Source organism: Petaurus breviceps, unplaced genomic scaffold, assembly GCF_028583685.1.
Source record: "Petaurus breviceps papuanus isolate PSGF00001 unplaced genomic scaffold, PetGlider_PUasm1.0 90330, whole genome shotgun sequence".
NCBI lineage: Eukaryota > Metazoa > Chordata > Mammalia > Diprotodontia > Petauridae > Petaurus > Petaurus breviceps.
In genome coordinates, this window is record NW_027187219.1 from 1,615,913 (window position 1) to 1,642,605 (window position 26,693).

Sequence of the window (26,693 nt, forward strand, 5' to 3'; positions counted from 1 at the left end):
AAAGAAAGAAAGAAAGAAAGAAAGAAAGAAAGAAAGAAAGAAAGAAAGAAAGAAAGAAAGAAAGAAAGAAAGAAAGAAAGAAAGAAAGAAAGGAAGAAAGGAAGGAAGTGGGCATCTCTCTGCTTACTGCTACCCCAGACTCCTGCAGGCTAGTGGATAGGAACCTGGGAAAGATATATTTTTTTATTTTGTCTTGTCTCAGGTTCATAGGTCTAGAACTGAAGGGTGTCTCAGACACCATCTACTCTAACTCTGTCATTTTACAGATGAAGAAACTGAGGCTCAGAGAGTTTAGATGACTCATAGTCACACGTGTAGTAAATTTCAGGAGGGGGATTTGAACCTGCTCCCTCTGAGTCCCGAACCAGTGATATTTCTAGCACATGTTGTATCTTCTATTTTTGTCCCCAGTAGTCCATCTGGATGTTTATGTTTTTCCTCTTGATCCCTATTCTGTGTATATATTATTTCTCTATGAATGCAGCATCGGTGGGACTTATTTTTGTAAGTTATCAGTACTAAGTTCCTAATGCTAAGTGGGTATCTGATTGAGCAAATTTCCATTTAGACGAGTGATGACTTTAATATTTATCTGTGAGCTAGAATTTCCCCAATATGATTGATTGATGCACTACCTGAATCAATTCTTGGTGACTTTAAGAAACAGAGGAGGTGCTGAGCTTCCCAGGAAGGGTAAATTCTTACTGCTTCTCACATTGATGAAATCTCTGGTCTCATTTTCTTTTTCAATTGAGGCATTCTTTTGTTCTGTATGCTTAATATATCTACCCTCCTATTTTTAGAGACAGATCTGTGAGAGGGTGAGTTTGTTGGTATAATCTCACCAGACACACTATTGCCAAAGCAAAAAACCCCTCAAGTTCATGAAAGTCATGGAATGTGTCCAGTGGAGGAACCTTCCCATAACTCTTTGTACTTCAGCCTTTTTAGAAACATATGACCAGAGACACACCCCATCAATGATCTTTCCTCTTCTGCTACTATTACCACCTACCTACTATGTCCATCCTACCTCCCTCCACATCAAAAGTGGGCAAAACTAGTGATCGAACCCTGGACATAGTGAAAAAGGAAGGATGTGTTTGCAGTAATACCCAGATGTCATAATTCCTTGAATGGGAAAGAATTTGTTAGTCTTTGTGTTCTTCTGTCTGCTTCCTCATTTTTGTCCCCTCAATTCTCCACTCCTCCCTTGCCAATGTCTCACTCCAGATTTTCCTGTCCCTTCCAATGTGCTTTTGGGGACATCTCTATAATTAACAATTTTTCTTTCATCTCAAAACTTTTTCTTTCTCACTCCTATCTTCTGGTGTTCACTGAGACCTGGTTCTCTCATGATGATACTGCTTCCCTTGCCACTCTCTCCAGGATTAACTAGGTTTTTCTCTCACACGCCATACTCACTGGTTGTGGTGGGAGTTGGAATACCCCTTCCTGTTCACTGCCACTCCCTCTTTATGGACATCACTCAGTGACCTCTCTTCCTTTGGAGTTTATTCAATACAAATTTATCACCCAATCTAGGTCATTCTCTTTCTCAATGAATTCAGTGCCTAGTTCAGTCTTCCTCTCCACCCCACTACTTCCCTCATTATGAGGATTTCAACTTAACAAGTTGATGTTTCTTCTACTTTCCCAGTCAATTCAACTCTCATAACCTACCCTTCCATTCCATCTAAACTCTGAAAAAGGATGGTCTTGCTATCAGCAACAAGTGTTCAGCTACCATGCTCAAGAACTCTGACTTTCCATCATACAATCGTAATATTTTTATCTTCCCAACACCTTCCATAGTTAAGCCTTCTCTTCACTCTCACTATACCCTTTGATCCTTCCATTCCTCGGTACTGTCTTGGGCTGTCTATTCTTGCTGTACTCTTTTCCTCTCCCGATTTTGACTCCTTGGTGAAGCAGTTCAGCTCTTCATGATCCCCTTCCTTGAATCTCCTGTTCTGTTGTCCTTCTGTCAGTCATGACTTGCTAAACCCCAAACCTGCATTATTCTCACCATATACCTCCTTCATTCTTACTGACATGATGCTGAAACTGAACTGGAAGAAATCACGAAATGGCGACAATTGGATCTACTACAAATTGATGCTAGTTAATCTCACTGTAGCAAGATACCCATTGTTTCTCCCTAGTAGACTTTCTGTTCCACCATCATGCAGATCCAACCCTTTTTATTCCCTCCTCAAGCCCTCTCATACTACTCCCTTTCCCTGCTATTTCTGCTAAGGATTTAAAAAAAATGGAGACCACTTTCCAAGAGTTCCCTCCTCTCCCCTTCTCATCTCATTTCCCTCTAACACTATCCCCCACCACCTCTCTTTCTCTGCCAAGTTCATTGAAAAAAGCCTTCTATGATCAGTGTCTCTACTTCCTTTTCTCTGTCTCTTCTAAATCCTCTGAATTATATCTTGTGACCTCATCATTCAAATGAAACTGTTCTCTCCAAAGTTACTAATGACCTCTGAAATGCAATATTAACTCCCTCTTCTCAATGCTCATCCTATGTGATTTCTCTGCGGTCTTTTACACTGATGATCACTCGTCGCTGGATAATTTTTCTGTGTTTTCATCACTCTGCTCTTTCTTAGACATCTTTTGTATCTGTCTTGTCCCTTCCTTTTCAGTTTCTTTTTCTGGGTCTTCATCCCTGTTGTAACCATTAATCAAAGTTCTGTCCTGGTCTCTTTCCTCTCTATACTTTCATTTGTTTTTTTAATCCTTAGTTCCTATGGCTTCAATCATTTTCTCTATATAGATGATTCCTAGGCAGCTAGATGGTGCAGTGGATAGAGTGTATGGCATACAGTCAAGGAGACTTATCTTCATGAGTGTAAATTTGGCTTCAGACACTTAATAGCTGTATGATCCTGGCCAAGTCACATAACCCTGTTTGCCTGAGTTTCCTCATCTGTAAAATGAGCTGGAGAAGGAAATGGCAAATCATCCCAGTATCTTTGCCAAGAAAACCTTAATGGGTTCATGGAGTTGGACACGACTGAAAAATGACTGAACAACAAAATGATTCCCAATTCTTTCTCTCTCTTCCCCCTTGTTCTCCCCCCCCCTCTCCATATATAGGCCTTCTTCTGAGTCAAAGGGCTGATGTCCCAAGGGCATTTCAAACTCAACATCAACATGTCCAAAACAGAACTCATTTTTGTTTTCCCCAAACTCTATCCTCTTCTGAACTTCTTCCGGCTATTAAATACTGTTCTAATTGGCCTCCATGTCTCAAGTCTTTTCATACTCAAATCCATCCTGATTTTCCTAAATCTTAGATCTTTCCATTTCACTCCCTTGCTCAGTAAACTTCAGGGACTCCTTATTATTTCCAGGATCAAAAATAATGCCCTTTAGTGTTAAAGATTCTTCATAACCTGACCCCTTCCTGTCTTTCCAGTATTCACACACTTTACTCTCCTCCACAGCACTCTCTGGTGTGGTCATATCACCCTATTTGATATTCCTCATATACAGAGTACCATTTCTGTCTCCATGTTTTGGCACAGTCTGTTTCCCCCTGTTTGGAATGCTTTCCCTCCTATTCAACTGCTCTTACAATCCTTGGCTTCTTTTAAGACTCCATATAAGTGCCATCTTTTCCAGGAGACTTTTCTTGGTCCCTTCAGGGTCTAGTACTAACTCTTCCAAGTTTACCTTCCATCAACTTCATATTTACCTTGTATGTTTTAATTTGCATATCTTGTTTCCTCTATTAGAATGAAAGACCCTTGATAGCAGGGACTCTTTTCTTCTCTATATTCATAGGTCTCTGCACATAGTAGAAGCTTATTAAATACTTCTTGATTGATTGACTACTCCCTAAAATGTCTCCCTGAGACAGCAGATGAGATGATAGAGGCTAAATTTCTATTTTGATTTCACATGTGGATTTTGTGTAGGGAGGATGGCCTGGTGCCATTACTTACCCACAGAGAACCGGCCACTAATATAATTCATTTCCTCTGCAGAGAAGAGCCTAGCAATTCTGGAGGATGAATAGGTCCCATTTAGAAGACATAAGGCCAAGACATCCAAGCCAAGCTCGTAATAGTTAGTCAATGGGTGACCAGAGGTATCTGATGGGAAGCAAAGAATAAATACGTCACCCACAGAAGGAAAACAAGAGATATATACCCCAATAATAGTTTTGGCCACTCCCTCCTTCATCCCACTCCTCTCCCGCTCCGTCCCCCACCACTGCTCCCTATTGAATAAGGTTGGGCAATAGAGAGAACATGGATAGCAAATAGCTGAAGATGTGAAATTAAAGCCTGGGTAGAAATCTATCTCCCAGAGGAGGAAAGGGCTCCAGAAAAGTGATGAACGAGCCCTAGAATCAGAAAGACCTTCAGGGATCTTGTACTCCAACTTCTTATCCACTGGAGGAGTCCTCTCTACGCCATCTCTGACAGCTGTCTGCCTGGTCTCTGCTTGAACATTTGCTGCAATGGGGACCTCACCACTTCAGAAGGGATTTGTTCCAGTGTTGTATGGTTCTAAATGTTAGCTGAGTCTTTTGTTGAGTTGGAGTCTGCTTGCTTGTAACTTTGGCCAGACGGTCCTGATGTTGCCTTCTGGAGTAACATAGAGTGATTTCCTTTTCATGGGCTAAAATTGTGAAAGTACAAAGCATGGGATTTCACGCTTGATATATTTATTGGGATCTTATAAGTGTCTCATAATTCATTTTATCCCAGTGCCGGGTACATAGTAGGTGCTTCCTAAAGGCTCATTGATTTATCATTAAAATCAGTCCCTAAACCAAAAGCGGAACTCTGAATTTCCTGTTTCTTTAAGAAATGTCTTTTTTTTTTTTCAGAAGGAATCCTTTATTTGGGAAAGGCCCTTAACAATGGGGGAATAAAGATTAGTTCCCCCTACCCCCCCATAAGACTGGGTCATCCAATAACCCCAATTTGGTAGCAGCAGGAGCCAGGTCATTGAGGAGAAAGGCTCCAACACAGCCAGCACCTAGTGCCCAGGCATGTCCTTGTCAGGCAGAGATCTCTGGGAGTAAGTCTGGTAGGACCCTGTTTGCACAAGTTCTTCCCTTCCAGACAAGCTGTTCTGCCGCAAGGCTGGATCTCACATAGGGCTAGAAGAGGGAAGGTCACTTGGCCAGGTCCTCAGCCACAGCCTCCCCATCTTGTCCTTGAGGTAAGAACCTTTGTGACATTTGGACTTCAGCTCTAGCCACTCGTAGTATGGAACATGGACCAGCAGGAGGCCTGCAGCCCTAAGGTGGTGCCTGCCCATAACAAACCGACCCGGCAGATCCTGGCTTTGGCTGATGACATTTGGGAGCTCCCAGCGAAGCAGAACCAACCTCTTGGCACCAGGGGCAAAGGCTGAGCTCCAGCTGGCTGAGCCAGGTGAGGCGCCGCAAAGTTCTTCCTGGGCAGAGGCGGATTGTCCACGTCAAGCACTCAAGTACCAACTCAGCACACGGTCCCAGCCATGCTGAGTGGTCTCTCCAATTTCAGTATGTCCTGCAAATCTTTCTGCATGGGTGTCATCTCCCCAGATGTGGGGGGGTCACCGCTGGCAGGGGGGTCCAGTCGAGTGGTGGCAAAGATGTGGATCAGCTTCTGGTAGGTGCTCTGGTTCTGGGGGAACTTGCCATCTAGAAACTGGCTGTTGAATTCCTGGCGAAGAACCTCTTGAAGCTGAGCCTTCTGTACCTGCTGCAGAATGCACAGGGCCCACACCACATCTGCACTCAGGGGGGTTCCATGTGGCCAGTTCTGGCTCCAGCTTCCCATGTACCAAACTGAAGAACTGTTCTTCTTGCTTGGGATGGAAGTTCAGGCAAGCAGATGCCAGGGTCATGTTGCTCAGCTGGAGTGGGGTGAAGCTGTTGGCCTTGTTCAGTATGTGCTGGGCAAAGGCTTCGAAAAGAGGCAAGTTGAGCCACTTGAGGAAGGCAAAGGACTTAGAGCATCATGCCGGACATGTGGGGCAGCAGTTCAGCTGCAAGCTTCTGGAATATCTGGGTTTGGTGGAAGTTTAGTTTTCCATAAGCATATGGAAAGTCAATAAGCATTCCTCTTGTCAGGGTAAAAGGTTTCTGAGCCAGGTGGTATGAGATGGCCCGAAGCAGGGGCACTGAGCGCTGGTTCTGAGAAGCCAGGGTCAGCATCACTTTCTGCAGGTCCTCAGGGCCAAACTGCTCTGCCAGCTCCAGGAACTTGTCCTCTAGTCGGTCCATTAGTGCCTCAGAGAGGCGCCTGGCTTTGGTCGTGAGGGTCACCACGGTGCAGCAGTCATTGATCTCTGCCCAGCGCCACTCTAAGTGCATCAAGAGCTCTGCCAGGAGCTCCACTGAGCCCTGCTCCTGCATGTAGGGGATGCTCGTCTCTGCCAGAAAAACCAGGTTCTTATATTTAACTCGGCGAAGTCTCTAGAGAACTTCTTTCTCCATAGATGGCAGGGGCTTGAAATTTTCTGGAAGTTGTAATGTGTAGAAGCTCTGGAGCAAGTTCACAAGGATTCCACACCAGGCTGAGGATACCGGGCTGTCCACAGTGTGGAGAAGCTTCTGACCCGGGCATCCTTAAGGAGTGAGTCTGTCCTGGTGCTTATCAGCCAAGAGGTGAAAAAGCTTAATTACCGCAAGGGCAGCATGGTTACGGTGTAGCTTGTGCCCACCATCAAGCAATTCTAGTACTTCCTCAGGGCTGGTAGCCTTCTCAATCTGCCGGTCGCCTTCCTGAGGCCATGGGTAGGGGGTGAACAATGCTCCTTATTTAAGAGGCTATCCAAAGTGGAGATAGTGGATTCATGTGTGGTGGTCATCATCTTGCAGGGGGCCCTGGCCAGCCTTAGGCTGCCAGTTACAGTTAAGGGTGAGGCCTGATGGGTGGCCAAGAGGCAGATGCAGCGTTTCATCAGGTGGGATGCCATGATGCCCTCTAGACCTGGGCAGGAACACTGAAGCTGAAGGAGAGGGGTAGTACTTTCAATTCAACTCAAGCCACTTAAGATCCAGCTCTCCAGGGGCAGCACCCCTAGGCCTTCGCTGCCTCTGACCTCCATACACGCCGTGCACCGAAACGAAAGAAGGAAAGAAATGTGTATCAACAGAGTACAATGCAGCCTTACTCTGTCTTCTTGTAGCTCTTTGAATCTGTCTGCCTGTGATACATTCCCAGACTCAGATACTAGTTGCTATTATTCCTTTTCTTGTGCATTATCTTGTCTCCTCATTATGTGCTTATGGTCTTAAATACTTTATGGTATCTGGGACAGTACTTGGGACACAACAGGTCCTCAATAAATAGTTGATCAATGGAAAAGAGGAAGCCACATTTATGGAGGGAGGGAGGGAGGTTAGTTAGGATTCAAGGATGTAGCAGAACAAAGAAGAAAAGATGGAAGGAAGGAAAGAAGGCTGCCTTTGGTAGAGAGGTTCTTACCAATACTGGCCACTTCCTCTTGGAACTTCTCTTCTAGGTTTCTGACCAGCTTAAAATCATCTACAACGTCTTTCCGGCAAGCAGCTGTCAATGCCAGCATATTCAGGGCAAGCTGTCCTGAGGTTAAAGTTTCTTAAAGGAAACATACATGTCTGGGTAGGTGAGTGATTTTGACATAGTTGATCTTATTAGAGAAAGAACTGGGCATGGATTTTTGATTGAGAATCACAGAATTTCAAACTTGGGAGAATACTCATTGACCACTGAGTCCAATCTAAACCCTTTGCAATGTTCATGAAAGGGGTCACCCAGCCTCTGCTTAATAATCTCCAGAGAGGGGAACCCACTGTTTCTCAATGTATAATTTTTAACCCATGGCTCCTGTCCTCTCCCCCAACCTGGAGTCAAACAGAATAAGTTCAATCTTGCCTGCAGATGCTTGAACACAGCCATCTCTTCTCCACCTCAACTAGCCCCAGTTCCTCACATGAAGGACTCAAGGTCCTTCACCATCAGGCTGTTCCCCTTTGGATGCTCTCCAGAACATCAATGACCTCCCTCAAGTGTGGCGACCAGAAATGAGTATGATCCTCCAGGTGTGGTCTGACGAAGCAAAGTGCCATAAACATCTTTTAAATAATATACTTCAGAATTTCTCCAGGACCAAAGTCAAGCTCATTGGCCTTTCACCTGTGGGCTCTTATTTTCTAGATTTTGAAGACTAAGAAACCATTTGTTTTTCTGTAGTCATGGAATATGAGAGAGGACCTTGGAAGGTCAAATGTTGTCTCGGGAAAAGAGTATTTTGCAAGCTAATGTCAGCAAGCTCGATTTCTAATTCTTGGTGAAATTCTAAAATGAATTAAATAAAAGATGTTTAGTGGATATCTAGAAACATTGGCGATAAATGCAAAGTGAGAACAAGTCATGGGGGTATCTAGGTGGTATAAGAGGTATAGCACTGAACTTTAAGTTAGGCAGATCTGATTCCAATCCTGCCTCAGATGTTTACTAGATGTGTGACCCTGGGCAAGTCACTCCTCCTTCACCTTCTCTGGGACTTAGAATTCCATATCTGTAAAATTACGGGGTTGGCTTCAATGTCCTTTAAAGGTCCTTGCAGCTCTGAATCTCTGATCCTACCCAAATTGTAGGACCTTTTTCGATAGCGTTATTAAACTGGCTGCTGAGGGGAATTCTGTCGATTTTGGACCAAACATTACTAATACTGTTTGTGTTCTTGCCCCTGACTTCCTACATCCCACCTACTGGCTGGGTGCACCTGGACAGGTCATTCACCTCTGTGCTTCATTTTCTTCCTCTGTAACATGGGCTTGTGATACATACATGTACAAGACATGCTACAGGATTGTTTCAGAGAAAGAACTTTAGAAACTGTAATGCACTGTGGAAGCCTAAGCTGACAGTGTGAACTTTGCTCTTCTTAGAATCAGAATTTCCGAGTTTGTCAATTGGCAAATTGCCTTTTTTATCCATTTGTTCCTGAGGTCCCTTCCATTGGCTTTTCTTTTAATGAGCTCCTTTTTAATGTTCTGCCCCGGTCTCATTTGTTTCTGGTACAGTATATGTTGGCAAGGTCAGGAAAAACCCTCTTTGATACCTGCCTTCAGTAAGGGGGAAGGCTGAGAGAGCTTCAGTGACTTATCAAAGGTCACATAACCAGTAAGTGTCTCAATCTGAATTTGAACTCACATCTCCCTTATTCCAGGCCCAGCACTCTCTCCATTGCACAGTCCAGCTACCTAACTAACCTAGCTGACTTCAACTAAGGTTATAGAATTTTTTTTTTTAAAGCAATAGGGGTTAAGTAACTTGCTTAAGGTTACACGACCAGTTATTCCTGGGTGTGGTGCTGAGTATCTGAGCCCAGATTTGATCCCCAGGTCATCCTGACACTGGAGCCGGTGCTCTTACTCGCTGAGCCACCTGGCCGCCCCTAAGCAATTGGGGTTAAGTAACTTGCTCAAGGTTACATGACCAGGTGTTTCTGGGTGGGTGCTAAGTGTCTGAGCCTGGGATTCGATCTCTAGGTCATGCCAACACTGGAGCTGGTGCTCTTACTCGCTATGCTACCTGGCTGCCCCAAGGTTATAGAATTTTAAAGCCAGAATGAGACTTAGAAAGGATTTAGCTCAACTCCCTTCTTTTGCAGAGGCAGCTAGGTAGTGCAGTGGATAGGACATGGTTTGGAATCAGGAAAACATGAGTTCAAGTGTAGCCTCAGATACTTTTACTGTGTGACCTTGAGCAGGTCACTTAAACTCTGTCTGCCTTAGTTTCCCAACTGTAAAATGGGGATAGTCACAGCATCTACCTGCCAGGGTTGTTGTGAGGATCTGATGAGATAATATTTGTGAAGTGCCTGGCGAATAGTAGGTGCATATAAATGCTATTTAGCCCTTTGCCTTTTTTCTACATAGAGATGTAGTTATGGTACAATGGCAAGAGGGCTGGAAGACTTATAGTCAAGACCTGCCTCTATCATTTACTAGCTGTGTGACCTTAGACAAGTCATTTAACCTCAGTCTGCCTTGGTTTCTATATTTGTAAAATGGAGGTAATGATGTCTATTCTCTCTCTCATTCTTTCTCTATCTCTGTCTCTCATTCTGTCTGTCTCCGTCTCTGTCTCTCTCTGTCTCTGTTTCTCTGTCTCTGTCTCTCTGTCTCTGTCTATCTTTCTGTCTCTATCTCTGTCTCTCTGTCTCTCTCTGTCTCTATCTCTGTCTCTCTGTCTCTCTCTGTCTCTTTGTCTCTATCCCTGTCTCTCTGTCTCTCTCTCTGTCTCTGTCTCTCTGTCTCTCTCTGTCTCTGTATCTCTCTGTCTCTGTCTCTCTCTCCATCTCTGTCTCTCATTATTTACCTACCTACTTCTCAATCATACTGGGTTGTGGTTTCATTGCTGTAATGAACATCGAAAATGAAATTCTCCTTCTCAGTGAAAATAAACTCCTGCTCTAAAACTTCTAGTTTTCCAGAGTTCCTTGGGGGCATTGAGAGGTTCAATGACTTGTCCAGGGCTGGAGTTTCCTTAAAGTGCTACATAAAATTCAACTATTATTATTTTTGTTATCATTTGAGAGGAGGAAACCAAGGCTTAGAGACAGGAAATGACCTGGTCATGGTCAGTAGCCAAGGTGGGTTCAGAACTTGTGCGTCCTGATTTCTAGTTCCATGCTCTTTATGCTGTCTTCTATTCTGTGAATTGTTGATTTCTAAGAGTATTTATATTTGAATAGGGAAGTCCTGAAGAAAGGCCCCCTCTCCCCCGCCCCCAGCCAAAGAAATGGTGGCAGAGACTTGGTTTCTTGAGGAGAGGGTAGCGTGCTATCTCATACTCCTTTAAGGGACTCGTCAGGTGTGCCATAGCTGGGGACCTCCTTGGTAGAGCCCTCACTGTGAGAGAACCAGCAGGGGCGTTGGCGCAGGCACCACATATACAAGGCCCTAACATTCCTTAGAGTCCTCTGGCAGCTGGAAAAATAACTTCGTTTTTGCAAGAACAATTTCAATGAAAATAGTAACCTCTTAGGTATGAAGCTTCCTCCATCCCCCACCCCAGCTGTATCCCTTCACATGTCCTGTCTGGTTGTGGCCCTGCTTCTCCCTGCTACAGCTAATGGTGGCCCCACTTAGAAGCAGACTAGAGGGGACCCATGTCTCTGTGCATAGTGTCACGGGGTGATAGAGTGTCTCATTTTCTTCCATACAACAGAATTCTTGTTAGAAAGTTTATGAGGTCCGTGTCCCACCCTTGCAGAGGCAGGGGACTATGGGTATAGAACTTTACATATGCTCTCTGGCTCATTGGATGGATTGATTCATTTCGCTGAACTGTTTTTACTTCTTCCCTCCCCTTCCCCCTTAAAATAACTAGTTACAAGGTAAGGGTCTCAGAATAGGGTAGTGGGCAGTGAAATATTTGGAAGTGAAGGTAATAGAAAACCAAAAGGTATCATAAAATTCTCAGTGTTATAATTCTCAGTTTTGTAATTTAAAAAATTATAAAATGTGAAACAAGTGTGAGGTATTGTTACTACACAAGGAAGAACAAAAACAGTAACTTGCCAGTTAAAGCTTTGCTCTGTAAGCAGACTGTTTCTACCCAAAACTGATTGGACAGCCTGGATGGGCCTCCTCCCTTTTATTTTTATTTTTCAAAGGAAAAGACAGTCATTCTTACCACGTCGCATGATGTTTTGTAGTACTTGGTTCACGAAGGTTGCCTTGGCCTTTTTGTCCTGTTGCCTTGCGAGTCTGAGGGCAATCAGGATGCTAGGATCTACTTCTGGGAAGGACTGGTTGGAATCAATCATTGTGGCCATCAGAGGAGTCAGGCTGGCTTGCTGCTCATTGCTTACTGCTGTGGTGAGGGAGAGAAAGAGAGAATCCAGGCATGTGCCCGAGGTCATAGTGGGAAGAGGACAAGCTTGACACCATCTAGTCTAGACCTTAAAAAAAATTTTAATAAATGGAGAAACTGAGGCCCTGAGCTTACTAGTATTCTTCTAAGGGCATAGAGCAAGTCCAGGGTAGAGCTGAAACTAGAATTCAGGTCTATCACCATTGTCAGTATCAACGCTAGCACTTTCAAATTTATTAAGCACATTACACGCATTATTTCAAATGATCTTTGCAACAATCCTAGAAAGTGGGCACTCATTATCCCCATTTTGCCAATGAAGAAATTGAGACTGAAACCTTTGCCCAGCATCATACTAGTAAGTTGGAGAAGGAAATGACAAACCATTTTGCCAAGAAAATCCCAAATGGGGCCATAAAGAGTCAGACATGACTAAAATGACTGAATAACAAAGTAAGTATCTGAGACAAGCTTATTAGTAAGCTAATTCAGTGTCTGAGACAAGACTCAAACTGGGGTCTTCCTGACTCCGAGGTTAGCTCTCTGCCAGTGTTTTCCTTTGTTCTTTTCTATATATTAGAGGCAGCTTTTTCTATCCCCATCCCCAGGGATCACAATTCATTGCAATGTAAAAAGCATTTATTAAACATCAGCTAAGTACAGCATATGAACTAGGAATTAAAAAAAAGATAAGAAAGGACAAATGATCTCTGTCTTGAAGCAGTTTCCATTTCCTGGGGAGATCCAATATCTACACAGAGAAGTAAGTAAAGGATAAGGTGAGGAAGGAGGAAGCGATTAAGGGGATCAGAGTCCTGAGCCCTCAGTGTGGCTGTTGGCCTTCCAAAGAGGGACCAGAATGACAATAAGCTTGAAAGAATGAGCAAGAAGAGGGTGAGCTTTTCCAGACATCCCTAGCATGGAGACGTAAGTTATGAACAAATAGAAGAAAGCTCCCAATGCAATGCAGAAATCTCCTTGGCTGAAGAATTCTCAGCACCAGGTTCCAGAAGTGTACAATAAGGTGACCTCATTTTCCTTCCCCAGAAAGAAGGGAGTAGCCACAAAGACTCCAAGAGTAGATGGAAGAAATGAAGGAAGAAAGAATGAAGCTAGAGCTCTTGAGGGAAAGTGTGGAAGAAGAGAAGGTGTGTGCAGCTTTGGAAAGGGATGCCTGCTGTTCTCGACAAAAATCACTGCGTGAGTCTGGTTCTGACCCCTCTGGGGAGTGACGACAGGGTCCAGACTTGGACTTCCATCCTAAGGACTAGTGAGGGCAGAGGAAGTTGTATTCAAGAGGGATGAGGGTACAGCCCAGGAGCAAATCTTAAGAGTGAGCCCTGTCTTGATTTGTCTGTCACTAACTTTGGGGAGATCAGTTTCAGTAGAGTGAAGAGGTCAGAAGCCAGGTTCCAAAGAGCAAGAGGAAGAAGCCGGTATAGACTTTCCCCAGGAGTCTGGCTATCGAAGGGAGGAGAGGCATGAGTCTTGAGGAGTTGTTAGGCTTGAGTGTTTCCTTCTTTCTAGCTCCAATCTGTCCTGGCATTATTGATCAAGAGCCAAGGGTGAGGTGTGTTTGGGGACTGGGAAGGGGGCTGTACCAGTGACCCCACTCCTTGTGCCCACAATGGGAGTACTGTGTTGTAACCCCTCAGCTAGAGATTTTTCACAAACATCCTGTCTGGCAATCTTCCTTAGCATGGTGAGCTTGCCCCAAGTTCCTGGTCACCATTGTTCAATCAGCTTCCTTGGCTTCTGCCCTCCGGGTATGCGCTAGCAATTTTTGTCCCTTTCTTAATGACTCTAACCCAGGGCTCATGTTTCTCAGAGGCTGGAAGGTTTATGAAGTGCCTCACACAGCCCTATAAGGAGGGTAGTGAGGGATTATTATTCCCATTTTACAGAGGAGGATAGATAGGCTCAGAGTGGTTACAAGACCATCTTAATATCACACAGCTAATAAGTCTTAGACCCAAGATATGAACCTCAGGACTTGCCTCCAAGTCCAACACTCTATTACACCAGGTAAAGTTTCCTAAGAAAATTCCTCCTGCAGAAACTAAGTCTGAGAGAGTGGTCTGGGCCAAGTCAGCTCCTCATCTGTAGAATGAATGGATTGCACTTCACGACCCCTACACTCCTTGTCTTGGACAGCCAGGTGGCTCAGTGGATAGAGCACAGGCCCTGGAGTCAAGAAGACCCAAGTTCAAATTGGCCTCAGACACTTCCTAGCTGTGTGACCCTGGGCAAATCACTTCACCCTGTTTGCCTCAGTTGCTCATTTGTAAAATGAACTAGAGAAGGAAATGGCAAACCACTCCAGTATCTCTGCCAAGAAAACCCCAAATGGGGTCATGGAGAGTCTGAAATTGCTGGACAAATTCCTCATCTGTGAGATGGGGATGTTGGACTTCATGACCTCCAGGGTCTCCTAGCTTTTAAATTAATGAGCCTAGGACTTGCCCAGGATCAAGTAGCTTATAAGTATAACTCCTTCCTTACAGTAGTTATTTCCATTGTGCTATTGTATGCCCTAGAAGGAATGACAACCCCTCTCCCTCCAAAATGCACACATACACACACACACACACACACATCTGGAAGCAGACTTTAGGAAACAGACTGGAATCCCTGTTGTCAAAAAGCAAGGTCATCAATCTGTGGGTCTAGAATATGATGTTCCCTTGAGATAACTATAGAGTCCGATTCCCCCTCCCCAATTTCCCATAATCATCCTGCCCCTAGGAGGACTCTGGAAATGTGCTGCTTTGGCCAGAATTCACTTACCACAGATCTCACAGAGGTGAGCAGGGAAGAGGAAAAAGAGGAGGAAGCCCACCAGGGACAGACTTTGGGATACTCTCATCTCTCCAGCTGTGGTCTCCACTTCCTCTCCTCCACCTGTATTAGGTTACAGAGTCTGAGGTGGGGTACTTATTGGGCAATGAGCAGAAAATAGCTGGTGCTCCTCCCCTACCTTGCCTCACCCCTTGCTGCCAGACAAACGTTGAGTAACGGCCAGGAGGGTGGCTGTGCAGGTCAGCTCCTGGGAGGGCAAGAGCCCAGGAATGAGTCAGAAATGGGGCTGTCAGGCGGGGCATGGATCCCCAACTTCCTTGGAACCTGGGCGTTGGTTGCTATATCCTACTCATGTCTACCACATGTTAACTGGCAATCAGCGTATTATCAAAAATAGACTTAGTCATCACTTATGGACCTTTTTGACATTGCCCTCGAGTGCTCCAAGGACCATTACTGTACCTTCACTACAGCTCTTGGAGCCCAGATTGAGAACTGGCAGAGTCAGTAGAGGTCCTATACCTTAATGACTTTGAGGCAGCATGGGCTCATGACTAGAATTCTATGCACTTTACAATTTCCTCATCTATATAATGGACATGGCAAAAAAAAAATTGTCTCACAAGGTTGTTGCAAGAATCGAATGAGGTGATATTTGTAAAATGCTATATAAAGCTAGAACCTCTCATTTTACAGAAAACTGAGCTCCATTTTGTCTCTGTATCCCTACTGCTTCTTACAGTGCCTGGGACTTAGCAGGAGCTTAATAAATACTCATTGATTGATCGATTCCCTATTTGGCTGCCAATAATGAGTGGGATAAAGCAGGAGGATCCTTCCATAAAGCCGTACCACCAGTCTTGGCCTCACATTCTCTTGCCCTCAAGCTCTGTAGTGGTATCTGTCCCCTCCTCTGTAGCTTTTCACCTACTTTCCCCTGCCTCCCTACCATTATGGACCAATTCCAAGGCTAAGACCTGAATATGTTATTTCTCTACCACGCCCAGTTGACAAGTGAGACTAGCCTATGACAGTTGGTCTAGGCCATAAGGCATTCAGTATTATAGGCCAAATAATAGTATGATTGACCTGTCTTGGTCGGTTACCATAAAGAGCAAGGCTATTCATTCAGACATTTATTAAATAGCTCTAACTGTATAGTGGATAGAGAGTTGGCCTCAGAATCAGGAAGACCGAGTTTAAGTCAGGTCTTTGACACAGGCGGGCTGTGTGCCTCTGGGCATGTCACTTAACTTGTCAGCGCTCCAGGGTGCCCTCCAAGACTAAAAATTGAGCAAGTGCCCATGTACCTTGGTAGATAGAATTTCCTTGAAATGGAGGACCCTACTGCAAAGAAATGTCATGTTGGGACCAGAAAATAATGTCCATGGCCCGTGTTTACTGACAGAGAGACAAATACAGAGACAATAGTCCCTATATATAAATGACATAAGTAGTTCATAGAATCATAGGTTTGGAGGTAGCAGGAATTTTAGAGACCTCATTTTAGAGATGAAGACACTGAGGCCCAGAGAGGTGAGGTGACCTACTAATGATCACTCGGGGTGTGGCATACAGGCTTTGAGTTCAGATCTTTGATTCCAAAGCCAGTGCTATTAAAATTGATATCTCACTATTGGATTTTATAGTCTAGTAAGAGGTAATAAGGTGTGCATATAGATAAATTTAATACAAATATGGAATAGGACAAATGGACAAGAAGAGCATGAAAACACTGCAAGAGAAGATGAAGGCGAAAATTCAGCCTAGAGGTTCATGGAGCAGAGATGTCATTTGGGCGGAATTCAAAAGGAGTGTGGGATAGAAATTGAGGAAAGTGTTGGGGGTCAGGAAAAGCACTCCTTACATAAAGATCTATATTAGGAACATAGGTGTAGAGATGGAAAAGACACAGGCTGCATTCAGGGAAAAGCAGGTAGTCCAGTCTAGGGTGACTGAAGTGTTGGCCTCAGTATCCAGGAAGTCTGATCAGCAGGATTAAGGAATGGAATGGAAGGATAAATGTCACTGAGCTCTCAGGAAGCAGGAGAAGTCGATGGTAGGAGTTGTTCCAACAGCTGCCACAGCTCTGCCACCATTTCAGCCAGGACAGCTCAGTTTTGCCCAGTATTTCTACAATTTAAAAAGCCTTTCTGGTCTCTTCCTGGATCCCTTCACTATCTGCATCCTCTGGCAGAGGTCCTTATATGCAGTAAGTGGGGGCGGCTAGAGGGGTCTTTATGTCCTTGGGTCTTGGGGCATAGGTGGTGAGATTCCTGACAATAACACAGCCTAATCACTGTGGGGTCCAAAATTGTCCAACCTGCAAGAAAAACCACTGAGGCAGAGTGCCAAGACACTAGCACTTTATCCAAAGGTCCACAGTCCCCTTTAAATGAAGTGGAATTCAGATATTCCTCACAATCTGACATGCCCCCATCCCTAGGGCCTTAGTTTTATAGTACTTGATACCTTGACAGTCAGAAGAAGCAAAGTAAAATAAAGGGTCTCTTTGGTTGATAGACCTTGCTTTGACCCTCCAGAGGGGCCGGTATGGTGCATCAGCATGGGTGGTCACAGGATGGACAAGGCAAGGGTCATCTCTGCTGACTAAGTGGTCATAAGGTGGGCCCCTCCTCATGCTGGGCATGAAAGGATGGTCTAAAGATACAAAAATAATTTGGGGGACTTTCCATATCACATCAAGACATCCCACCCACTCTGGGCATGGTCCTATACTCATCACCCAAAAGGGTGAGGATCCTCTAATTAGCATTCTTGTCTCTAGGCAAGTGAACTTTATAACAACCAGTGATCTTTGAACTTATAGCTTGTAGTTTAAAGTTTGGAGCCTAATATAAGAAAGAATTAAACCTTATCAAATGTAATTCTTGTCCTCATGTTAATTAAGTAGACTGACTATATATATTCATATAATACTAACAATTTCTAACAATCACTACTCCTATGGCATCACACTAAACTGATTAATACTGATTAAAATAAAATAGGGGCCCAATAAATCATTTCTCTCACCACCATCCCATTTATCCAGTGATACCAGCATTATGCCTATACCCCAAAAGATCAAAGAAAGAAGAAAAGGTCCTTTACATATAAAAACATTTACAACAACTTTTTTTTGTAGTAGAAACTAAAAACTAAGGGGACTGTCCAACAACTGGGTAATGGTCGAACAAATTATGATATATTAACATAACAGAAATGTTATATCATTGACATGATGACATGGATGATTTCGGAGAAACTTGGGGGGACTTGTATGAACTGGTGTAGAGGAAAGTGAGTAGAACAAGGAGAACAACGTATTCTGTGTCGATATTATAAAAATGAGCAACTCTGAAAGATTTAAGAATTCTCATCAATGCAATGACCAACCATGATTCCAAACCTCCTGACAGAAAGTAATCAACTATGCACAACAGAACACATACTTATTTTTTGGAAGGGGGAGGGCAGGGTAATTGGGGTTAAGTGACTTGCCCAAGGTCACGTGGCTAGTTTTAAGTGTCTGAGACCGGATTTCAACTCAGGTCCTCCTGACTCCCAGGCTGGTACTTTACTTACTGTGCCACCTAGCCACCCCGACACATATTCTTAGACATGGTCAATATGGGAACTTGACTATGCTTATTCATTTCAAGGGCTTTGTTTTTGTTTTCCATTGAAGGGGGGATAGATGGCAGGGATAAAAAGAAAGAATTGAAAATTTAAAAACAGGCTGATTCCAGTATGAGCTATAACTTGGATACAAACGACAACAAATTGAAGAATACCAGTGGTGTGTTAAAGTAGAACAAAGCTCTTATCCTATGGTCTTTCCACCACTCCATGCTTATTTCTCAAAGCAGTGAGCTCTCTAAGGAGCAGATCCAGCAAAACAGCCTTGCATCTCTTCTATCATATAATAGGGACCATGAGGTCCATTTCTTTTCTCCTTCATTGTAAACTTTTAGGAGATCAGTGATCTCTAGACCAGGAGAAGCAGGCAGTGCAGTGGAAAGAATGCTGGCTTTGGAGCTAGAAATCCTGTGTTCACATCCTTTCATTACTGTCTCTGTGGTCCTGGCCAATCAGCCTCTCTAGTCCTTGCCTATCCATATGAGAAGCAGAGCACAGTTCCTCTAAGGTCCCCTTCTGTTATCTATTGTCTATTTCTATTATCCTCTGTTTTTTCTTTGAGCTGTTCCTCTTTATCACCCACATCCAAAAGAGACATCAGGAGCCCAAGTCCACATTTGGTTCTAGGTTACCGTAGATTTACCACAAGACTGACAAGGTGAGAAGGATTAGGAATCTCACCGTGACCACAGGTGCGAGCTTTCCTCACTGAGTCTTGGTCTCGTCATCTGTAAAGGGGGACGTTAGACCACCTGGCCATTGAAGTCCCTTGTAGATCTCACTCTGTGGTTTTATCCTCATTTCTTCAGCAAAAATTTGAGCTCTTTTTAGCCCAACCCATGTTAGAGTACAGGGGTCTGTTCTTGGTATTTATTTTGTGACAGGAAGAGCATTGCCTTTGACTTCTCTTCCATTCTATTTTCATCCGAGGAAATATTGAGCTATGGATGTGACCAATAATAGCTATTTGTGGGGAGATGAGTTACTTAGAAGGAATCAAAAAAGTGTGGTCAGAGGTTGGGACTACTTAAGAAGAAAGGGTAGTTTTAGAAGAGAAGAAAGACAGAGTTTGAGGTCATAGGATCATAGGTCATAAATTTAAATCTGGAAAGCACTTCAGAGGCTATTTAATCTACTTCCCTCATTTTACAGATGAGAAAACTGAGACCCAGAGAGGGTAAGTCACTTGCCCAGGGTTACATAACTATTGTCAGGTGGAATTTGGACCCAGATCCTTTGACTTCTGAGTCAGTATTCTTTCCATTGTGCCATGTTGTTGAAACTGCTGAACAGAAGAAGTATTAAGCAGGTAGTTAGAAATTTGAAGCCAGACTTGGAACAAGTGGATAGGGCTGAGACATGAACTGCAAGAAAAACCACCCAGAGATTATGCCCAAAATGCTCTGTGAGAATGATGAGTATTGATTCCAAACTCTTTGTTTAGAAATAATAAATCTTCACGATTGGCCAAAGCTTGACAGTTTTCAAAGCCTTTCCCATGTCATTTCTTAGGGCTCATAGTGATCCTTAATCCATTTTCCATATTGCTATCCAAAAGTTGGTTGGGGTTTGAGCTTCAATGGTCCCACAGGATAAGCCAGTTTTGCTGTCTTACCTGAAAGGACAAGAATTCAAGCATATACTTCAGGTAGGGTGAGGAAGCTCTCACACAGTGAATATTTTTATATTGCCTATATACAGTGAGGTGGTGCAGTAAATATGGCACTGGTCCTGGAGTCAGGAAGACTCAACTTCCTGAGTTCAAATCTGACCTCAGGCACTATCTGTGTGACCCTGGGCAAGTCACTTAACCCTGTTTGAATCATTTTCCTCATCTATAAAATGAACTGGAGAAGGAAATGGCAAACCATTCTAGTATTTTTGCCAAGAAAATCTCAAATGGAGTCACAAAGAGTTGGACTGCAGAACAATAATAAACTGATTACACTACAGAATCCTGAGAAACCATCCTTTGTTCTGATGGACAGAATGCAAAGGAAATAATGAAGAAACAAAATGACTAAGAATTCGCAGGAGAAAAAAAATCATATATTTCAAAGAAGACTTTGTAAGGCTCCAAGTTCAAGAGATAAGTATTAGAACAATATTCATGGAATGAGATGGAACAGTTGGCACCAAATAAAGGACAGTTGAGTTAAATATAGTTAATAGTACAAAATATGGGATTTCTGGGTTACATGATTAGCAAAATGGAGGACTAAACATTTTCTCCAATGCCCAGAACCTTTCAAACTTCTCCAAAACAGAAATTTGATTTATTTTTTAGTTTGTTTTTAAATAGTATTTTATTTTTCCAATTATGTGTAAAGACAATTTTTCACATTCATTTAAAAAAATTTGAGTTCCAAATTTTCTCCCTCCCTCCTTTCCCTCCTTCCTAAGAAGGTAAGAGTTTTAAATAGGTTATATATATGCAATCATGTAATGTATATTTTCATATTAATCACGTTGTGAAAGAAGAAATCAACCAAAAGTAAAAAAAAAAAACCATGAAAAAGATAAAGTATATAGCATGCTTTGATATGCATTCAGACTCCATCAGTTCTTTCTTTGGGTGTGGATAACATTTTCATCATGAGTCATTTGGAATTGTCTTGGATCGTTTGTATTGCTGAGAAGAGCTTAGTTATTCATAGTTGATCATTGCACAATGAGAAACAGAAATTTTAGAATGAAAACTAGAACTGAAGAAATTATTTGCTTCTCGAACACCCCAAACAACACAAATGCAGGAGGAGTGAATCAATGCAGACAGCAACAGAGGGACAACAGAAAGGCCAATGAGAGATTTCTTCCTAAATGTATACAAGAAGACAAGGTGAATGCCAAAATAGTGGTAATGGTGAAGAGGTGGACAGATGGCATTATGGATAGGATCTAGCAGCACCCTGCTTACAGATGCATGCTCCTTTTGTGGGACTACATCACAGCAAGGGAGGGTACATGAAAAAGTGGGGTTAGGGAAACAAGGCAATAAAAGTGGAATGAATGATGCTTAAGGCTCAAATCAAGGGCTGGCAATAAGGAACAGGTTATATTGTGGCCTCAGAAAACCCATAGGGAAATGGGTGAGGAGCAGCACAGAAAGACTGAAAAGGAGAGGAAAGAAAGGAGGTCTTACTTTGGAGGTGGGAGATGGTTCCACTGATATACACTCCTGTGAGTGGAGGGATATGAGACCTGGGAGATTTGGTCCATGAAAAGTCTAGTTCACCTGGGACAGGGGGTGGGGATTGGAATCCCTGGAGGTATGTGAAGGAATGGGAGAGCATGGATGTAGGGAGGAGATTTCCAGGTAAATATAAGGGACAAAAGGCCAACAAGAGAAGCTATATATCAGTGAATATCTCCTTTGACACCTGTAATAATTGGCATTGCTCTGAGAGTGAGGCATAATGGAAAAGGAAATCCACTGGGTAAGCTCTACAATGCAGTGGCAGAAAGCACCCAGAGGGAACAATCTAGAAGCTTTGGTTATATGACTAATATATAAAAAGAAAGAGACCAGAAGATATAGGGTCATGAATCAGAGAACAAGGGTTTAAAATCAACAAAAAGAAAAGGTGGGTAGTGAAGAGAGTGATAGAAATCCTTTTTGGAAAAATGAAATGAAAAAGACCTAATTAGCAGGACTAACTAAAGGGGATGGAGAGGAAGGAGGAATCACCTTGACTGAGAAAAAAAATAGGAGGAAGAAATACATCACCAGGTGAAGCCAAATGAGAAGAACAAGTCAACCAAATACTAAAGGGAAAAGAATAACAAATGGGAAGAGGAGATCAGGAGGGAGGGGAAGAGTCAGTGGGAACAGGGCCATCTTAAAGAAAAAGATTCAAGTAACCAAAGGAACATAGTGCTATATTTGCAGCAGAGGAGGGGAAAAATCATAATGTGAAAATTTTTTTAGAGCTAGATGGAGGAAATTATAAACCTAACTTTTAACTTTAAATGTGAATGAACTAAATGATCCAATAAAACTAAAAAGAGTGACAGATTGCATAAGGAAACAAAGCCCTATCATCTATTGCTTACAAGAAATACATTAAAAAAACCCCCAAAATATACACAAAATAAAACTGCGGGGATGGAAAAAAATGACTATGCATCAAGTGAATAAAAAAAAATAGTTGCTATCAGTTGCAACTTTTCAAAAAAGTTGCTATCGTGCTATCAGCATTAAAAAAATAAAAAAAGGATAAACAAGGAAACTATATTATGCTAAAATGTACCAGACACAAAAAACCAATATCAGTAATAAACTAACATGCCCCATATGTGCTGGCATTCAAATTCATAATGGAAATATTTGAGCTTCATGAAGACATACAATAGTATAACATTAATATGTTGCAATAATACAATAGTGACAGAAGACTCAAATATTCCTTTATCCGTTTTTGATAAGTCTAATGGAAAGATAAACAAAAGGGAACATATGGAGCTGAGCAAAATTCTGGAGAAATGGGTTAAAAGACTTATACTGTTTTCTGAATGGGAAAGTAAAAGATATACTTATTTCTTTGTGCCACGTGGAACTTTTAACAAAAAATTGACTGTGTGCTGGGAAGAGAGATATTGCAAACCAATGTAAAAAGGCAGAAAGAGTAGATATATTCTTATACAAACCATGATGGAATAAGATTAGAAATTGACTCTAGAACCACAAGCAAAAGATACAGACTGCAATAGAGACAACAATAAAATCTCAAATAATCAGTGGGCCAGCAATCACATCATAGGAACAACTAATAACTGTATAAAAGAAAGTTATAGTAATAAAAACAACATACCAAAATTTCTGTGATACAGCTAAAGCAGTTCTCATGGGGAAAAAAATCATATCCTTACAGTTATATACTAACAAAAAAGAAAAAACGAAGTTAACCTGAAGATGCACTTAAAATTAGAAAATCAACAAATAAACCTAAAGGAAGCACAAAAGAGGAGGTATTAAAAATTAGAGGAGAGTTAGAGGGAATTATAGGGGAAATTTGGTTTTTGAAAACAAAAAACCTATAAAAATAAATAAAATAAAAACTGTTTCTTTGAAAAGACTAATGAAATTGATAGACACTTAGCTAATCTGATTAAAAAAAAGAGAACACAAAATCAAATCAATAAAATAGCAAATGAGCAAGGTAAAATCACAACAAAACCAGAAGAAATAAAAAAAAATTAATCAGAACATGTTGTCCAGAGTTATATGCCAACAAAGCTGAGAACACAAAAGAAATAGAGGAATACGTTCAAAAATATAAAATACCCAACTATCAGAAGACCAAATAGAGATCTTAAATAACCTGATCACAGAATAAGAAATAGATCTAGCTATAATGGAATTGCCAAAGGAAAAAACCTCCTGAACCTGATGGAATCACAGGAGAATTTTGTCAGACTTTTGAAGAAGAGTATTTCACAAACTAGTCTCAAAAATAGAGATAGAACCCTACCAGAATTCCTTGGTGAGACAAATATAGTCCTGGTACGTAAACCCAGGAAAACAAAACTCAGAAATTGTACAAAACATAAGACTTTTGACTAGTGTGGTTAGTTCTGTAACAGATAGTAAAATAAAGTATATATTCCTTTTTGATAAACTGAATAATCCTAACGTAATTTATATATTGTTTTAAGGTTTATAAAACACTTCACATACATCATCCCCTTTGATTCTCACAACAGCCCTGTGCGTGGGGGGGAGATAGGAAATTGAATATCAGAGAGGCAAAATGACTTGCTCATGGTCCCCCAATTAATAGTAAGTGTTGAAGGCACGATTTGAGGACAAGTATTCTTTTTTTTAAATTTATTTTTAGTTTACAACATTCAGTTCCACAGAGCTTTTGTGTTTTCAATTTTCTCCCCCTTCCTTCCCGCCCCCTCCACAAGACTACATGCAATCTGATGTAGGCTCTACATAGACATTCATAGAAAACATTTTCACATTAGTCATGTTATAAAGAAGAATTATAGCCAATGGAATGAACAATGAGAAAGAAGAAGTAAAACACAAAAGAATAGAAAGAGCAAATAGTCTGCTTTCATCTGCATTCCCACTCCACAGTTCGTTCTCTGGATGACGATAGCATTTTCTATCATGAGCTTTTTGGAGTTGTCTTAGAACCTTGCATTGCTGAGAAGAACCAAGTCTAAAATCCAAGCATTCTTTGATGGCAAGTCTAGCACTCTTTCTGCTATGCTGTTCTCCCTCCTCCTTCCCTCGGAAAATGATAGGAAAAACTCTTAACAATCATAATATTGAATGAACTGAAGTCTCCAACAAAAAGAAAAAGGTTCTAGAATGGATTAAAAAAATAGAAACCAGAAATAGGCAGTCTACAGGATTGCTGAATTCTTTTTTATATAGAGGTGAGTAGAGAGTCTAGACCAAAAATCTCTTGCTATAGTCAATTTCATAGTAGAAGTTGCATTGATCACACCCAATATTTAATTCCTATCAGAAAGCATTAAGAAAACTTTCCTTAAAGGTACTCTCTAAAGAGCATGTCAACTTAAAATGTTTACATTTGTTATCTCTTGGTGAAATTGTTAAAGGAGAAGCTCACAATATTTCAAGCAGAATTGGATTAAGTTAATGATATATTTCAATGTCTCACTATCGAAGATAAACACAGTAAAAAGATAAAGCAATTACAGGACTAAATAAAATATTAAACAAATTGGATAGAACTTAATGGGAAAGCAAACAGTATGCATTTTTTTTTACCAAGTACATATTAAATCTACATAAAAATGATCATGTACTGCGTCACAGAGAAACCATATGTAAATTTAGAAATGCTAAAATTTTACATATTTATAAATTATAATGAAACAAAATAGCCCATTATGCTATAAGAAAAATATACAGGCTCATCTACATGGAAACTAATACAAAACAATTTTTTAACTAATGCCTGGGTAATTAAAGAAATATATAAACATCACATTTCACAAAAAATTACTTTTTAGCTACTACATAGAAAAATCTATAGGATATAGTGGAAGTAGTACTCATTCAGGGCATAAATTTACTTCTACTAATAAGAATGAAAGGTAATATAGTGGAGAGAAGTCTTGGCTTAGAGTCAGGATGACCTGAGTTCAAGACCTGTCTCTGACAAATACCAGCTGACAATTGTCAGGTAACAGAAAAATTGTCAGACTTCTCAGTGACTCATCTTTAAGACTTTAAACTGAGACCGTTGGCTATTGTCTATCTACATTGGTGGAGGGTTCCCACACTGGAAGTTCTTCACAGGGATCCAATTACAAGGGATCCACATTCTCCCCCATGATTCCCACGCCGATGTTTCTCCCATCCTCAAAAACCTTTTCTTGACACTTATCATCCAATATTTTCCTCTTTTTTTGTGCCTAAATTCCTTGAGGCCATCTGCAAGAGGTGCCTCTATTTCCTTTCATCTCATTCTCTTCTTCACTCTCTACAGTCTTGCTTCCATTCTCATCATTCCACAGAAACTCCTCATTCCAAAGTTACTAATGATCTTTAATCGCCCAATCTAATGGCCTTTCTTCAATCCTCATCCTTCCTGACCTCTCTGTAGCCTTTGACACTATCAGCTATGCTATGGTAGAGTACCTGTGTCATGATCCGTAGATTTATACTGCATACTTCCATGTGTCTGGCTCCATAGGTAGCATTGTATAGGGTTATAGAAGCTCCTGTCCCTTCCCTCAAGAAGTGATTGTATAATCCATATCATGGAGTCCTAGAATTTTAGAGTTGGGAGGGATCCCAGTGACCACTTGTGCCAGCCTCCCTTGAATAGCAATCACTTCTACAATTCACCCAGTAGAGGATTACTCAGTCTTTGTTTGAAGCTCTCTAGTGGAGGTAGAACCCACAACTTGATAAAGTCCACTTTTGGCTAATTCTAATTATTAGGAAGTGCCTGAATACATATAGTCTAAGCCTGCCTCTTTGTAGTTTCCACCTGCCATTTCTAGTTTTGGCCCCTGAGGTTCAGGAGAACCAATCTACACCCTCCTTTGGGCATGAGGCTCTCAAACCCTTGAAGTGTGCTACCACACTGGATCTCAGTCCTCTCTCATCCTGGCTGAACATCTCCACTTTCCAAACTTTATATATTCTGAACTCAAGGCCAAAATCCTTCGTGATTCCATTGCTTGTAATACAGATGGGGCAGATGAATGACAGGGAAGTGTTCCATTGAGGAATACGTTAAGGTCTTTCTATGACTCTCTGAAGGGGTGGGTAATTGCAGACACCTGAGTGGGAACTGAGGGGGATGGAGCTACAGCTTTAAAATCTCTTGGCCTGGAGCCCCTCTTCCAACACTGCTGTGCTTCCTCAGCAGGTCTCTAACCCTGCCCTGGATGTGTGATTATGCAATCTTTTGTGGGGCAAGCAGT

The 26,693-nt window shown here is 41.9% G+C and overlaps 1 protein-coding gene and 1 pseudogene across 1 annotated transcript in view; both read right to left on the reverse strand.

The window, feature by feature from the left end:
- Positions 1–14,736, reverse strand: part of TCN1 (transcobalamin 1) — a 20,758-nt gene extending 6,022 nt beyond the window's left edge. Inside the window, exons 1-4 of the mRNA XM_069108032.1 lie at positions 14,622–14,736; positions 11,655–11,834; positions 7,452–7,583; positions 3,963–4,112 (exon numbers count right to left, since the gene is read on the reverse strand). Coding sequence (XP_068964133.1) covers positions 3,963–4,112; positions 7,452–7,583; positions 11,655–11,834; positions 14,622–14,700 — 541 coding nt within the window. The 5' untranslated portion in view covers positions 14,701–14,736. The remainder of the gene's footprint in view (positions 1–3,962; positions 4,113–7,451; positions 7,584–11,654; positions 11,835–14,621) is intronic.
- LOC138177053 (FAST kinase domain-containing protein 4 pseudogene) lies at positions 5,147–7,059 on the reverse strand (annotated as a pseudogene).
- Positions 14,737–26,693: the final 11,957 nt, after the last annotated feature.